The sequence below is a fragment of the Thunnus thynnus genome, chromosome 13 (genome assembly GCF_963924715.1).
Source record: "Thunnus thynnus chromosome 13, fThuThy2.1, whole genome shotgun sequence".
Lineage (NCBI taxonomy): Eukaryota > Metazoa > Chordata > Actinopteri > Scombriformes > Scombridae > Thunnus > Thunnus thynnus.
In genome coordinates this window covers 25,955,781-25,972,865 of record NC_089529.1, presented here as the reverse complement: position 1 = coordinate 25,972,865, position 17,085 = coordinate 25,955,781, and the positions used below count along the sequence as shown (strand labels likewise).

General features: G+C 40.5%; 1 protein-coding gene across 1 annotated transcript in view; it reads left to right on the top strand.

Annotated features, from left to right (window-relative positions):
- The first annotated feature begins 2,980 nt into the window (after window positions 1–2,980).
- doc2b (double C2-like domains, beta) overlaps window positions 2,981–17,085 on the top strand; it is a 143,484-nt gene continuing 129,379 nt past the window's right edge. Inside the window, exon 1 of the mRNA XM_067608823.1 lies at window positions 2,981–3,658. Coding sequence (XP_067464924.1) covers window positions 3,328–3,658 — 331 coding nt within the window. The 5' untranslated portion in view covers window positions 2,981–3,327. The remainder of the gene's footprint in view (window positions 3,659–17,085) is intronic.

Sequence of the window (17,085 nt, the reverse complement as noted above, 5' to 3'; positions counted from 1 at the left end):
ACTTTGACCTTGAAGCTTCAGTCAGACCGAAACCCGCCTGGGGAAATTTACTCACAGGGCCAAGAGGAGGAGGGAGAAGAAATAGCATTCATAGGGTTGTAAACAAAAACTACATTAGTTAGCATGGCTAATGTGCTAACAACAATAGTCCACAAAGCTGTGAATTATACAACACTTCACTGTCATCATCCTCTGTCACTGTCCTTGCACTCATTACAATTATTCTGTGAGTCAAATTTCAATCAGGTTGAACTTTGACTCATAAAATCAAAACAAAGCAAAATAGGTGTGTCAATTCGTGACCGGAAGCAAATGTGTCTCGCCCCGTTCGAGATAGAAATGAATGGGTGTGGAAAGACCTTAAGAAAGGTTTGGACTACATAATGTATGAGCTACTTAGTTTGAGGCACCCTTAAAAGTCCTTCAGAGTCCTTAAGCTTAACATCAAATTTGCATTATATCAGCAGTAACTATATGTGAAATGTTTTTTTTTTTTTATATTGAAGTATTAGGAGAGGAAGTCACACGATGACAGTTTGAGAGAAAAAGAGTTCATGTCTGATCATTAAAGCTTTTATGACATTTTTTTAAATTTGATTTTAAGGTGCTTTTTGTTTCCATTCTGCCACTCCATATTGTGAAACATCTGATTTGTGAGGCAGCTGATGCTTGGGGATTTTTAGTCTTTGTGTTTTCATAGAAAGGGTTACTTGGTGCCCCACTTGTGTTTACTGTTGACTTGTCTCACTGCTTATTTGAGATAATTGCCTCTGAGTGGCTGGGGATTGAGAGAGGGCTACTTTAAATACCCCAGAGTCACTCACTGCTATCTCTCAATGCATTATTCACCAACAGTCATGGTAAAGCACCCATTGTGTTTGTGTTCACATGCACAAAACACACACAAGCCCTTAATCTTCAAACTTGCAAAAAAAAAAAAAAAAAATCCTCATGATGGAATTTTAGGAAAGTGGACAAAGGATCTATCTGTTGTTTGAATCAGAATACACCAACAAAGAATACTCACTTTTTGTCAAAATAACTATTTCCACTTTCATCACCTGATAGGAGAATGAAAAGAAGTGTAAAAAATCTCAAACCTTAGACCAATGTCTAAAATTTTATTTTATATGTCACTGTTTTATTTAAGTCTTTGGTTTTAATAGAGATTTCTTTGATTTCTCTACTTGTCAAATGAAAATAAACTGATCCTCTAGAATTGATATTTTTCTGTTTATAAGAATTACTTCTTCACTTCTGATGAAGGTAGGAAATCCTCAGCATGACTCCTACAGCGATGCCATTTCTTGTAGTGGAGGAGGACATAATTGAGCCCATCTGTTCAGAAGGCACCAAAAGAGAAATGTTTTTCTGGAGGTAAAATCCCATCCAAGGCAGCCATATTAAGCATGCTATGCTCATTAAAACACAGGAAGAATGTATTTTATGTTGCTGGTTTGTTTACAGTAAGAAGACATTGGGAGGTACCATATATAGTGGATAGAAAACAGATGGAAAGATCATCTGCTGAACCTCAAATGTCATCTTCATCCTACACTAAATGATCTTATGAAACTAATCACATACACTCAGGTGTAGCCCATACATTTTCAATCTCACAAAGCTTTAAATTATTGCTAGCAGCTAACACAAGAGGGTGCTGCATCATCTGTTAGACATGTAGGCATGTTTGTTTTGTTTGTGAATGAGTGAACGTGACGACAGATCTGCTGATGAGAGATTTTGGGTCTCATTCTTACGTAAAGTGAATTACATGAAAAGTGTTGAGCATTTGTCAGCATGTTTAGGGAAAGAATCAGGTTTCATATGTTTTGAATATGAATACATCACACTTAAGAGTTTGAATTTTAAAGCTGCATGCGCATCTTTGGCCGTCCCAAGTGGCAGCAGAGGACAACTGTTGATATTTTTGAAAGACTGAAGTACTTTATCATGCAGAACTAACAAATCTCTATTGGATAGTTAGTGGCTGTAGTAACACAGATGTACAATGAGAAGACAGGTGTAATTTCACATAAACGTGTCACCTGCTGCATCTTTAACAGGACATTTGTGTGTTGCAGTTAATTATAAAAGTCGTTGTCAGTGTCAGATCGGTGTGAAATGGTGAACTGAGGTAATATGTATATTGAAGAAGGTAATATGTACATTAAACACATGTGAAGGTGTACAGCATCACACATTTCCACTGCCACCCACAAAACTGCAACAGATGGTAAGCAATTAAGAAACGTTAGATAACATCAGGGTGCGTAATTGGTACATGGGGAAGTGGAAATAGGTCTTCTCGTTTAAACAGACACGTGTGCATGAATGAATGAAGATATGTGTGTTAATTGGTGTAAAAAAGAGAAATCAGAGTGTGATAGCAGAAAAGAGGCAGAGGGCAGGGGCGGTATTAGCCAATTTTGGTGCCAAGGGCAGATTTTGCTGTGGGTGCCCCCCTTAGACTTTTACCACTTTATTGTTTTTTTGTTAAGTTTAACGAAAACACTGATATTATTAATTGCAGATGGAAGCCCTCTGGAAGCACTCAAAAACATAAAAAAACCCAAAAACTAAACTAAAACTCTCAATTTGGATGTTTGCAGTTGAAAAGTACCCGCATGAAAGAATGTAAAAGACTCTAACAGTGATACATGGAAGTGAGTCACAAATACAAAGCATCAATTCATGGCTAATTGTCCAGGTTATCATAGCACTAGAGGTACACACATACACACACACATGCATTCACACACATTCACACGCGTACGAGTCTGGCACGGTGCTGGATCTTCCCTCCCACTGACAGATGGATGGGGTTAATATAATTAAGCACCTCGGCCGACGGTTCCTGTTTACCGCTTGGTTGCTAGGCAGTGACATCAGCTGATCCCTCCCTCCTTCCTCTCTAATCCCTTCCCTCTCTCGCACACTCCCTCACACACCACTCTCTCTACTCTCTCTCTCAGAGATAGGCAGCGCAGACGTGGGCAGAGTGTGGGGGTATAGGAAGAGGAGAGAGCGGGAGGGTAGGTAGTAGTGTGTGTGAGACTGTCAGACAGCATGGTCTGGGTCTGAGGACAGCACTGGAAGACGCAGCAACAACCTCCAGATCTCCATGTAGACCAGAGTGGTGACATCCACAGATCACCTGGACCCGTCCACCCATCAGCACCCACCCAGGACAACACCCACATCTTCCAAAAAACAAGAGGAAGAGGAGCCAGAGGAGGACGAGGGGGTGGGTCTGTTTATGTTCTTTTTTTTTTTCTTTTCCCAGTTTTTTGGTTTTGGGAGTAGGCTCCGGGCTGGACCGCATGCATGACACAACGCAAAGGCGAGAAACCCACCATCAGCATCCAGGAGCACATGGCCATTGACGTGTGCCCTGGCCCCATCCAGCCCATCAAGCAGATCTCTGACTACTTCCCCCGTTACCCGCGGGGCCTTCCCCCTGCTGCGGGCCACGCCGGGTCCCTGCGCTCTGCCCTCTCCACCTCCTCAGCCTCTGCCTCTGCCTCCCCTGACGCCGAAAGTGACCGCCCCAATGAGGATAACCCAGACCGGGCTTGTGCCGGAGCCTCCGCCTCCTTGCAGGCCGCCAAGAGAGATGAGGAGCCTGATGTTGAGGGATACGACTCAGATGACTCCAGTGAGTGATGATTTCCCCTCTTCTAGTCTCCATCCTACTGTTTACCATGGTGTTTTCCAACATGTCTACATGTGTGTGTCTATCCCTTTTAGTTTCCCCTCTCCCTTTCTCTTATTACTGCATCTCCATTTTTGCCACCGGTTGCCAGGCATCCCTACAGCCGTGTGGCTTTGTGGCTTTATCTGTCACCTTTTCTTCTCTCGGCTCCCCTGTCCATCTCTTTCTATCTCCAATTGCCCAGTGTACAAGTGTGTGCGTGTGTGCATGCATGTTGTGTGTCCCTGTGTGTGTATGTGCGTCTCTGTGCTGCAGCTAACTCTTTGCCTCTCAGTCGACAGACAGCCAACTGTTGCTGCTCCCCCCCTCCTCCTCTGCTCTCCTCCAACTGAGAGGATGATATGTGTGATTTTATTGGAGCAAATGATTGCATGTCTGTCTTCTGGGTGTATGTGTGCATTATTCAGATTTCCAGTGTCTACAGTGTGCGCGGTCTATACTGTCGATCAGTCTCACCGGGCTGAATGATTCATGGCTTCTTGGTGAAGCTTTAAATTAGTCGCAGTTTTACGCTCGGTGGAGTCTGACCGCATCTGTAAGCTCATCCACATGCAGATCTGTCTGGTGGCAAGACAAGCAAGTTCCAGTTGTGTGAGATTATTGTGTGTCTGTCGGTCTCTTTGTGTGTTTGTTTCCAGACCATAAAGATGTGTGTGTGTGTGTGTGTGTGTGTGTGTGTCCATATCTGTCTCCATCACAGAGGGGAGGCTCCCTTGAGAAAGCCTTTGCTGAATGTCATTCCTTTAATCTAACAGGTTTGAGCGGATGATTAATAATGATTGTTAATAACATGCAGCACAGCTATTGGAACAATAACAAATCACAGAGATGGAACAAGATTTCCACTTCTTGCAAAACCCTTTTCACTCCCAGCAAACATCTTGACAGATAGACGATACGACAGTATGCACCAGTGCTGAGAACTCAGTTAATGTAACGAAAGCAGCTTCTACCTGCGTCATTTTAAATCCTCAGGATCTGTCTTACAAATCACAGAAACTGTGAAGGGACTTAAAAATAAGAGTCTCTGTTGTAGCATCCAGTTGCCACCGAACTTCACTCAGCTACAGCCCACTTTGAATAACATGTTGCTCTCATGGTGCACAAAAACAGTGCTTCTCAGTGTGTTTGTATCGCACTCTCACAGCCCTTTCTAGAGGTTTGTCGCGAGTGTTCTCTGCACAAAAGACTTGTGATTGCAGGTTAATGTGTGACAGCAGTGCAGCTTCTCTAAGAGTTAATCCACGCAGAGCAGCATGCGGGCGGGGGGGTGGGGGTGGGGGGGTTAGACTGTCTTTAATCCAGAGGGGGGGGATGGTAGAGAGCAGAGGAGGCAGGTCAGGCCTGGCAGATGTTGCTCTATGACCTCCACCAGGCAACTGGGATTTGATGAGAGATGCATTCTCATATTTTCTGAAAGCAGTCCTTGATTAGCGTGAAGTTTGATCTCTGCTTTTGTATCCACATGACTTTCTGAAAGTGTTTTTCTCCTTTTTTGAAGTATGTGGGCATTAATATTATTTACTGGAATGTGAGACTTCTGGTCTCTGTCAGACTAATAGTGTACTGTTAACTCTAAACCCACAAACAGCAGCTACTGTTGTAGTTTTTTGGCACAGTTGATCAGTGCTGTCCATGCATTTGCTACATGGTAAAAGTAATCTATGGTCCCATTGACACTTGCCATCCAATTTGACTCACATCTGGATAATAGCCAAATTTTATGCATTTTCATTTGAATTTTCATTGTGTGTTGCAAACTGTGTGGGACACACCCCGGCCCATAAAACAAGTTAAAGTACAAGTACTGTAGTCGTACAACATCACCGTACACATTTTACATGATCATAAGTGTAAACTGCTTTCCACTTATTGCTCAAATGCACGTCCAGGCATAGATCGTTTCGGGGATTTTGAAAAAATAATGCCATGAATAGTTTTTATTTAGCAATTACTGTCATACAGAGTTGAGTAAACAGAAGAAACCTAAATAAAATCAATATTTGGTGTGAGCAGCTTTGTCTTTAAAACAGCAGCAGTTCTTCTCGGTTCACCTGCACACAGTGTTTCAGGTACTTGGCAAGTTGGTTGTTCCTGCATCTTGGAGAAGTTGCCACAGTTCTTCTGTGGATTTAGGTGTCTCATTCGCTTCTGTCTCTTCATGTAATCCCAGTCTGACTCCATGATGTTGAGATCAGGGACTTGTGGGGGTCAGACCATCTGTTGCAGGACTCCTTGTTCTTCTTGTTGCTGAAGATAGTTCTTTATGACTTTATGGCTGTATATTTGGGGTCATGGTCATGAAGAAAATGACAATTTTTGTAACTTCCCCAAACTGACAATCATGGCCACTTTGATTCAACTGATTGACCAGGTGTGTGAAGATGTGAAAGTAAGGAAGGGCTTGAACGTCTCTGTCACGTGCCACTTTTCTTGTAGACAACTGAGTGCAACACCATGAATACCTTTGAGGAAAGGCTGTTTGAAAGTGTGTCATCCCCATTTGTTCATTCAAAGACTTCACATGCATCTCAAAGACATTGAGTTCTTGGAGAAGCAGTGGGATGCAGTCAGGAGGACGACAGCCCTGCTTTTAAAGGACCAGTGTGTAGAATTTAACAGCATCTAGCGGAACTGACTTGGCAGAAATGGAATATAATATTCAGAAGTATGGTTTAATTAGTGTACAATCTCACAAAAATAAGAATTGTTGTGTTTTTGTTACCATGAGCCCTTTTTATCTACATAGGGAGCGGGTCCTCTTCCATCAAGGCTGCCATATTGCACCGCCATGTTTCTACAGTAGCCCAGAATGGACAAACCAAATAGTGGCTCTAGAGAGGGCCTTTCATGTTTTTTGTGAATTTGCGGCCACCATAGGTTCTCCTACAGGTTTGGACAGGAGGGTGAGGGGAGGTGTATTTATTTCGTTGCAATCTGCAACCTCACTGGTAGATGCCACTAAATCTTACACACTGGTCCTTTAAGTGTGGCCATTTGATATAAGTATAAACACCTTTACTTTTAGTTTGAAGCATACTGAGGTCTTAAACGTCTTTAAAACATCTGGATAGAGGGCGTCTTCGATTTTTGATTGCATTTACACTTGACTTCCCCCCATAACAGATAGCTCTCCACTCTGCCCAAGATGCATAAAACAGCATAGTGTAAATGTGGTAAGCTATATGCAACAGGTGTTTGGGATATTACGGCATGCATTCAGTCACTGGACGTTTACCGAATTGGTTATGGTGCACAGTTACATCTTTACTTGTTTTCAAGGTGTCAGTTGGAGATCAGTCACACTGCAGGTTTATGCAAACGTCAAAACAACAGCTCCTTTCCATCCTCCCTGCTAATAAGGCAATTAGACACAAACATCTGCCTGAGCATCGTCTTAATGAATTTACAATCACCTGACGAGGCATCAGTGGTGCAAGATAATTATGGTGTCAACCCCCCCCCCCCCACCCCTCCTCAAAAAACAGAAAAACAAAAAATGGAGACCACATGAGGAAGGAGCACTAAAATAACCATAGTAGCAATTAATCATAAATAAAAATATTGGATGTGTTTTTAAAAGTCTGAGTCATCTGCATGCTTATTACACGCCTCACCTGCAGCATTGATGTGTCTAATGAAGGCAGGCACTGAAATAAATAAATAAATAATTAATAAGTCACTGTTTGGGTCTGATGCAACATCCCAAATAATCCCAAATTGGTGCTGCTGCAATGGGAGTTTGAAAGGAGAAACATAAGGCGTATAAACAAAATACTACTGCAGCCTGCTTTAATGAATAATACTGTAGGCTCAATCAAGACCTGCAAAAACTAACTTTAACGCTACAGGTGATATACTTTACGTTCCCAGCTCAGGTTTGCTGTTGTGTATTTGTCTTATTCCTCTGGTAACATGACCAAACACAGAAAATATGACCTCATATTGGGACACTCCCAGCACAGCTGCAGTACAGTTTTATATTTGAAATAACTAATTTTGCACCAAAGCTTAGTCATACGCTGTGAAATTCATTGTTCAAATAGCGTTAATGGACAATGTTTTGTGTCTTTGTGTGTTTTTAAGAAGAAAACTCTGAATTCTTCTCCTCTGGCAACAAAAGCTATCAATATCATCCTCCACCTATTATTATTGTTTTAACACATTTTAATGGATATTCATTTTCTTAATCAAAATGTGGCAACAAATAAATCATGAATTATGTCACAAACATTACAGATTGATGTTGTGCAACTCTTTGAAAGGATTTCTCCTTTCTGCTCCCATAATGCACTGTGTTGAAAGACTTGCTGAAGGACACCAGAAACCAAGGCCATTTCATAAAACATCATATTAGTTTTGCAGATATAAACATTTCTACTGGATGGTAAAAAGTTTATAAGAATAAGAATAAAGAAACTGAATTTATAACCACTTTCTCCTGTCTTATAAGCTTAGTTTGTATTTATTTGTATTAGTTTGTGTTTCCAACTTTATTTCATCTTGGAGGGTTTGTAAAGTTTGAACACACTTGTTGTGCTGCTGAGCTGATTTTTCTTGTCCTCATACATATGGGTCACACACAGAGGTAAAGTAATTTCTGCCTCCTGACAGTGCAGCAGCAAGTGGCGCTGTGATACGAATGAAAAAGCTGCTTCAGTTTGAATTTCTTCTTCTTTCAAAAACTGTTTTGGAGATGTGACTTTCACCCTGTTGCTGCCTGAAACGCAAGAGAAAAGAACTCTCTCCTATCCTGCTGTTTGTGATTTAAAAGAGCTAGCGCTGCCCCAAATTGGCTCTTCATGGTCCTGCGGGACTTGATCCAGTATCTGTACACTTCCTCAGGGGGGACGAGGGAGGGTGGAGCAGCGAGGCAATGTTCTCCCTTATGAACCAAATCACACAGGAACGTCTCAGTCCTTGCTAAGAACCTAGTGGCTAATCTGCATAACAGCAGCATTTTCTAATTCACTGTGACTCAAACTTGATTTTAATTGAAACGGAAAAGTGCATCACCCACCAAGTGTCCCAGCTCCCCTGCGAAGGGGGGTAATCAAAACCAATTGGACATCCGGATCTCTGCCACATCAATTAATGGTTTCTCGTGGGTGTAGATGGTCACGTCACTGCCGGGGCCAGGAGAAATAGCCTTCGCGACCTAGATGACAGAGAGAGCTCTTATGTTTTTGAGAGATAAGCCTTAGAGCCATATGTGTTGACAGGACTAGTCAAGGGTGGTTGGGGGTGGCGGTGGGGGAGGAGGGGGGGGAGGGGAGGGGGGAGTTGGTAATGTATGCACACTGGTCTCCCCTGAGATGTCTTGCTCTGTCAGTACTGCTGTCTCCTCGGCACAAGGCTGCAGCTACAATGTTTGCTTGTAGTTGTCAACTGGTGAGGAGAGATTCAGTCAGGGTAGGAGGGAGGTGTCTAAAACATAGCAAAATGATCCGTCAGAAGAACTTAATAAAAATAAACTGTATTTAGTTGTCACTTTCATTTGGTAAATATGACATAATTTCCTGACATCTTTGGGATTTTGATTTACGGACAAAATAATGTGGTTATTTAGTCTGTCAGCATTCTGTTTGTCAAACACAGACAAACTGAATCAACAGTGAGAAACAGTGATCAGAAGTTCAAACTAATTAACAGGGATACAGATGACAGACGTGTTGGGGATCGACTGGCTTCCAATACAATATGTGTTCATATAATCTTGTCTCATATATTCATCACATATAAAGATAATTACTCAGCTTTTCACACTAATCTCTCATAGTCAATGTAGGCATCTTCCTCAGCATTGAACATATCTAAATTACAGTACATTATATTGAAATTAAATTTAACAAAGACAAATTAGCCTAAGCAAGGCCAAATGAGCAGCTGCAGTGATGCAAGTTCATATAATAAAACCAATAAATTAAAAGGTGTTAAATATTTAGAAATATGAGACATATTTCCGATGTATTTAATGTGTACTATTGTATAATGAAAATACTATTAGGTTTGTTTGTTTTGCAGTTTGCAGTTTCTTTATCTATCTATATGATAGATAAAGAAAGGTGGAGAAGGCATTAACCACAGATTAAGACAAGGAGGAAGTGAGTTTTCAAAATATCTGACAATCAGCCATCCTATGATCAGCTGATTTTGAGGCCACAGTTTCTAAAGCTGCCACAGGAACTTGAGGTGATGAAGGTAGTGCAGCAACCCCGTCTCCAGGTGTCTGAGGAAGGCTACATTTTTATTGTTGCAAGATTTTTTTCTGTTGCTGTACATCCCACCACTCTGATCCCTGTTACCTGGAATACCTTTTTTTTTTTTTATTATTCCGAGTAATGCAATCGTCCCTGATGGTTTCATGTAATATTTAGTCCTGTGTTCCATATTTTGTCTGTATTGATCTTTTGCAGCACAAAGGATTGATCAGAATTTAAACTTCATGCCTCTCCAGCATGTACAAAACATGAAAATTACTAAAGTAAAAATAAACAAACCCAATCCCAATATTCACCTTGTTTACCAAAGTACATTTCTTAACCATACTGTTTTTATATTGTCATATTGTGCTGTCAAGATGTTATATGCAATTATCATTGTATATATTGTTGTATATTATTATTAATTATTATTTTAGGCTGACATCGATATCGAATTTTGAGAGTTAAAAAATGTGATAACAAGATATCAGCCTGTTTTTGTTTTTTTATATATAAACACATGATTTAAACAAGTATTTTTGATAAGGATTCCTTATATTTTTTATTGAAGAACTGAGACAGAGATGTACTCAGCTGGACAATTTATAAATGAAAACTAAACTTGTCAGTGCTCTCTGGTGGATAAACTATGTAATGAAGACATAATGGATGTTTCTAAATGATCTCAAACATACGCATTTTTGTACTGCACTTTTATGCTGATATGTATTACAAAAGTTTTGTGTAATATTATAGTCCAATGAGTGAAAAGAAAGGTTTTTGGGGAGGGTAGGTTGGTTGGTTGAAAGCACAAGACTGCCCACTCAAAGCATGTTCCTGCAGCTATGTCTCCTTTATATTAAATAGATTTTGAACTCGAGTTAAGTGACCTTTTCAGATGGCAACCAAACACTGTGACAGATTGAAGGTGCTTAAGAGTAACAACACCCAGGCTAATAATCCTGCATGTCCTGTGCAGTACAGCATTTGACATTGTACTATAGTCAACTACATCACAGCTAGATGTGGTCAAAAATTCAACAGACTACATCTGATCACAACCCAACTGCAGAGATGAACGAGATCAGTTGCGCAACAGACTTGAACCTTTAAAACCACAGAGGTCAATGCAACGACTGTTGCTTCTAAAAGTTCAGCAATGTCCTCTGGGGTTGTGCCAGGCAGTGCCTAGTAGTTAATTAAAATGATTTAAAAACCAAATGTCTTAAACAAGCTGGGAGTTTGAGTAATGAGACTAAAACTGGAGTTATGTTCTTTCTAAGCCTACAGAATTTTCTCAGTAACCCACTGAGAGCACCTGTCCTCAAAAATCTGATAATGCCAGAAAAAAAATGGCAGTGAAATTGTCAGGTGCAAGAGAGGCATAATTTAATATCTCCCTATGAACCATCCCAATTTATAATCACAATATGATTGTATTACTCACACAATCTTTGTCTTTTGTGAGTAACATCAGTGCAAGACTTGCAGCATTAAATCAGAGGCTTAGGTATAAGAGCACAGAAATCATCCATGTGTCAAGAGCAGATCAATGGCTCTGATACTCTGTGCTAACTCTTTAGCATAATGCAGAGTGATAAAAGGCACTAGCATTTAAAAAAGCATACACCGACGCTGTTTTAGGTGAGGAACAATTCTCCAAAGTAGCTGCTACTTACAATAACAGTTTGTTCAAATGCTTTTGGTATCTGACCAGTAGGATAATCTCCTAAAAAAAAAAACTCTGCATATTCCTTTAAGGGCAGACGAGAGGGGAGTGTGTCGAGCCATCTGTTGCCTCTACCAGACCAAAAGCCATTTCCAGACATTTGAAAAACAGAGGGCTGTATCAATCCACATGAAAACGTCCCTTGAGCCTCATAATGCTCAGTTCAATGTAAAGAGTGACTTCAGTGCTGCCATGCCCAGCACAGTAGAATCCTATTAAGAGTCTACATGCAAGCTGTCATGCAGTAGTAATGATTCACGGTAGTGTCCCATGTTTTCCTGTGACTAACACAGCAGCAGGCCAGCAGACAACAAAGCAGGCCAGATTGTCAGCCTGTTCACATTATGGGTTATTATTACTGGTGCTGTCTCTCAACGGAAGCCATCGAGTGTTTTAAGTTAGCAGCAGTTCTGCTTCATCAGATACAAACCCTGCCTCCTCCCTCCCTTCATCCCTCTAAGCACATTATGTAATGATAATGCCAGCTATTACACAGATCCATTTGGTGTCCGGGGCTGTCATCAGTGGGGAGAAATTTTGTTTGGCTTTAGTTTGTCACGCTTTGCATGCACGCATTTAGAGAGTGCGTTTAAATGTTGCTGGTGATACATGAACACAGAGCTCTTAAAAGCATCAGTTTTTTAATGCAAAATCCAACCTGCTTTATCAGCTCAAACCACAAAGTGAGTCCAAGAGGAGTACTTCATCCTGAGAAGCCACAGACTCACTACATTTGCCTAAATTAAATCCTGGTGTCTGATCACTTCTCTTCCCACATAAAGTGATTAATCAGAACTTAACTAACTTAACCACAGCTCCATTGAGTGGGCACACAGAAAGCTGAGTTCACCAATATTAGATTTTGTTAGCCTCTTTGTCTCTTTGGTATCCTTTGGTGTGAAGCATGAGTGTGCTGTGTGCAGTTGAATGACGCCACGTTAAAGGAGATCTGGGTATGCAAGTTCAAAGCTTTCAAAAAGTTATTTCTGGCCTCCATTTGTAGTTAAGGGCAAAGCTGCACAGTGTACTTGATGTTAATATTTACTGCATGTGTACTTCCAATAACAACCATTTATGGCTCCATCAAATTTTGCTTCTGGTTTTCCACTGACTCTTAACACCTTGATTCCCCTGGGCGCACATCTGCATCACGTTCCGGCTCCGGCACGGCCCCCAGAACTGATCGCGGCCAATCTGCACAGGGTATTTTATTTTGAAAATTGATCGAATGCTGTATGACATTCCTGTGACAGACTTCCTGCCCGGCTCGATCTGCTCTTTGCAGCTTGACACGGCTTTCATCAAAAGTAGACTAAGCACATATGTTTAGCGGAGAGCCGTTTCTGGGACGCTTATGAAATGTGTGTCTGGCAGGATCACAAGCATTGACTAGGGTGGCCGCAATCAGCTCCAGCAGCGGTGTTGCAGCTGGAACGCGCCTAGTGGAATCAAAGCCGTACAGACTGTTGGCAGTTGCTGAAGCTACAAAAACCAAAATTATTCAAAGGTGAGGAAGCCACGCTGGGGCTGAGTTTGGAGAAGGAAGTGGCAACTACCACGGCTGAATATGATAGGCTGAGACACCTGTCAATTGTTGATTTCTAAAACTGGATGGCTGTAATGTAAAGCTGAGCCCTTATAAAGCCACTGTACACTACCTGCTCAACACCAAATACAGACAGACAAAGTTAGCAACTAGCTGGTGAAGAAAATCAAACATCCAGCTGCTAACAAGCCAGATATTTGTTATTCAGGAGTTGTTGGAGACTAAAACTGAGCTAAAAGAAGAGTTAATATTGGACTGAAATTCATCAGGTGAACGGAAACATGACTCCAAATGAATGCTAATGCCACTCTGTGTCTGCTGGATATGTAAATAGGCAACTGTTAGCTAACATTTTAGCCATAATGCCTTCATAAGGTGTGTCAGCTTGTTTTGTAGTTCTAGCACTACACTAGTTCACTAGTGGCCAATTTCAGTCAATGCAGCTTTATTAATCCTTAAGACATTTTGAATAAAATCTTTGGTGATATCACACGTTGGCTGTTGAGAGGAAGTGCAGCATAAGGCCTTGTTGCAATGGCTCCCTCAAGGCTACATGTACTCATAGTGGTTGCTGCTTGACTTAAGTCCAATTATACTCAATAATGAGTTTACTACTAGTGTACCGGTTTTGAGTCTTATCCTGCTTTTGATCATATTTGGGATATGGCGTTTAAATGGAACATGAGAAACCAGGTTATTAATATTCCTGTTTACATGATTCTATCAATATCCAGGTTTCTGATCATCTGTGTCCAATTGTGTCTTATTTCTCACCATCTCAGCTATTATGTTCTGTACCAATAAAGAATGTTCACAAACCAGGATGAGGTGAAGTGTACATGCATAAAACATAACCAGGATTCTCTAAAAATCTGATCATAACCAGGTTACTGGTGTGCATGTAAACGCACTCAATGTGTCTGCGGAACTGTGAAGGGTCGTTGAGATGTAATTTCGTCACATACTTCACATCTGATGACACGTCCTCATACGCAAATTCCCAGTGTAATATAAACAGAAGGATAGATGCCAAGCACCTCTCTTATCACATCTGTTTTGGGCTACATATAACCCATAACTCAACCCCATTTTTTTCCCCAAGAAACATCATAGAACAAGCTGTTTGTTCAAATAAGATAGTGCTGCTGAGATCCTGGGATCATCCTGGGATTCCTGCTGATTGGATAGCAGTGCTAAAGAACTCTTCAAATCACCACATCTGGCTGAGAGATTTTTTCTCCTCTCCAAAGAGCCCTTTCAGATAAATATTGTATAATCAATTGGTTGCCTGAGCTTAAGATTGTTTTAAATAGTTTTTCATCATCTGATATGTAATATTATATCTAATTTATGTGTGCTTTTTTGTAGCACATTGATGTGTATATGTGATTTTGTCAATAATCCAATGTGTGAGCTCAGCTATGATTAGAGGAGCTTTTCGTAAGTCAGAGCTCAACTCTTGTTTTTCTTACTTGGTTAAAAGTGGCTTCCTTTCTCTCCTCTGAGTTCCTCTTGTTGCTCCCCCAGAAGATACTGAACTCATGTTCTTTCAAAGCTTCTGCATCCCACCTCAGCTCGATCAATAGCAGGTCTTTGCCCTGTTTCTTTGGACTCTTGGAAGCCACATCTTTGTATTTCAGTCTTTCAGTCTCGGCTCCCACAGGAGGGAAAACTCAATGAATAGTACAATGCAGCTCTGCTGTAGACAGACCATAGACCTCAATGTCTGGCCTCAGAGTGGAGTGTTTGGACTGGAAATGTTTACTGAGCTCACCTGGACTAATACCAGCCAGGCAGGAGGATTTCCTTGTGTAGGTGTATTGTGTATTTCCTTTATTATCTACCAAAGTCGATTTGATTTCCTTGCAGTGTTGGATGTCTCTCCTGCCAGATGGTCCCAAGACTTAAAGATTATGTACATATTCTTTAATAACATTATACTAAAGTCACATAGACATCACATTTTCATGGTAATTTAATATATTTTTAAGTGGTAAAGCTGGTGAGTCAAGTGAAAGAGGAAAGGCCATAGGGTCACTGAAATCAAGCAGGCTTCTCCCTTTGGGAGCATAAATGGGCTCGGAAAATGTCAAAGAAATCCACTGATTAGAAACAAACAATGACTGACCTTAAGATTCAGTTGCTGTGCCACTAACGTGTAAAGTTCCAGGTTTAGCTTTGTGCAACTTGCGGAGTAAATTCTGCAATTTATTGATTTATTATTGATTGGAGATTTATATTTTATAACTTATATCCACAGCATTGCCCTATGGTATCTTTAAAGTCACTATATGCAGAATGTTGTGATCACACTTCAGTTATTAACACAATCAATTATTTGGATATAATGACGTTTGTTTGTAGAAAAAGTAGATAATAGGGATGTGCAGAGAGCGCAGTATTTGTATTAGTATCTGTATTTGTATTTGAATGAAAGTGGAAAGAGGCTTAAAAATCCTGTTATTGTTTTTATTACACTTTTAATTTTAGAAAATTAAACTACCTTACGAAGGAGGTCCCCACATCGGGTCTTGAACTGGAGTCTCTCAGATCATGCGACTGCGATGACTACTGAGCTAAAACTTTACTCATCTACTCATTGCAGACAGACCTCTACCTATTTATACACCCGTAACACAGAGACAGCACAGGATGTAACATGTAGGGAGGAACTTTTCATTTCTTCCCTTTTTTTTTACAACCTAACTTTGTGTTATGAAGAGTCTGTTGGGAGCACTTCGCTTGTGTCAGTAGCTCAGCTTTATCTCTGGGGAACACCCAACAAATAATTTTTAAATATTTGTATGAAACAAATATTCACATAAATCCCACAATTAGTGCTTTACTGAATAATGTATTTGTATTCGGGCACACCCCTAGTAGATAATGCCAGTTAAAACTGGTGTAGTCTATGTGTTGCTATTAGATTATGAGATGGGTGGCTGAGAAGAAAGCTCATAAAATGTCCAGAATGGACAAGTTTTAATTCTCCTGTATGAGTGCATATTTTGGCCTGATGGTGCAGCTAGAGGAAAAGTCATCAGGGGTTACCAAAAGGATTAAGAAACTTCCTCTAGGGAGGATTAATTACATGGCAAATTCTATGACAATTAGTTGTCAAGATACCTTGGTCTGGACTAAAGTTTCAGCTGGTCTGACACATATTTGTGTTATGTTATATGTTTTAAAAATATGGATGTTTTCCAAGAAGTAAAAGTAATAATTGAGAAAATATGTCATTTAAAAAAAAAGCATTTTGAGTAATTAAATATATTGACATAAGAGATTTGGTATTGCCCAGCTGTTCTGAAGTCAACATGGCAATATCTCTGCTTCATTTGAGAGATGAAGTGAAGCTAATGCTGCAGAATAACAAATGCACCTCTCACAGTATCTGGTGACATTTAATTGTCATGTTGAGCTTTAAAAGCAAATTTAGTATGCATGCTGTGTCACCAATGAAGGTGAGGCTTACATAAAGATCCATGACTCGTACGCTGCTGGCAACCCCACAGAAGTAGCAGCGACTGACTCATCTTGTCAGGGAGCCACAGGTCTTAAAAAAACTCAAGAGGCCAAAAAATTACATTTTCCATTTTGCTATGAAAGTCCACTTTTATCAATAAAGACGAGGGCAGTCTTGATGGTGTTATTTTACCGCCTCTGAACCTCTACTGTATGTGATGAGGGAAATGAAGAGGAGTTATACCTCTACCTCACATTGTTGGAAAAAGGTTGGTGAACCACATGAGGCCTTTCTTCATATTTAAAGAACTTCAAGACGATTCACAAAATTATAAGCTCATGTTATGGTTCCTGCTCACAGTTAGAGTGTTAATTTTCATTAAAAATAGAAAATGTATCTTTTCTTTTGAATTAAAAGTACATTTAG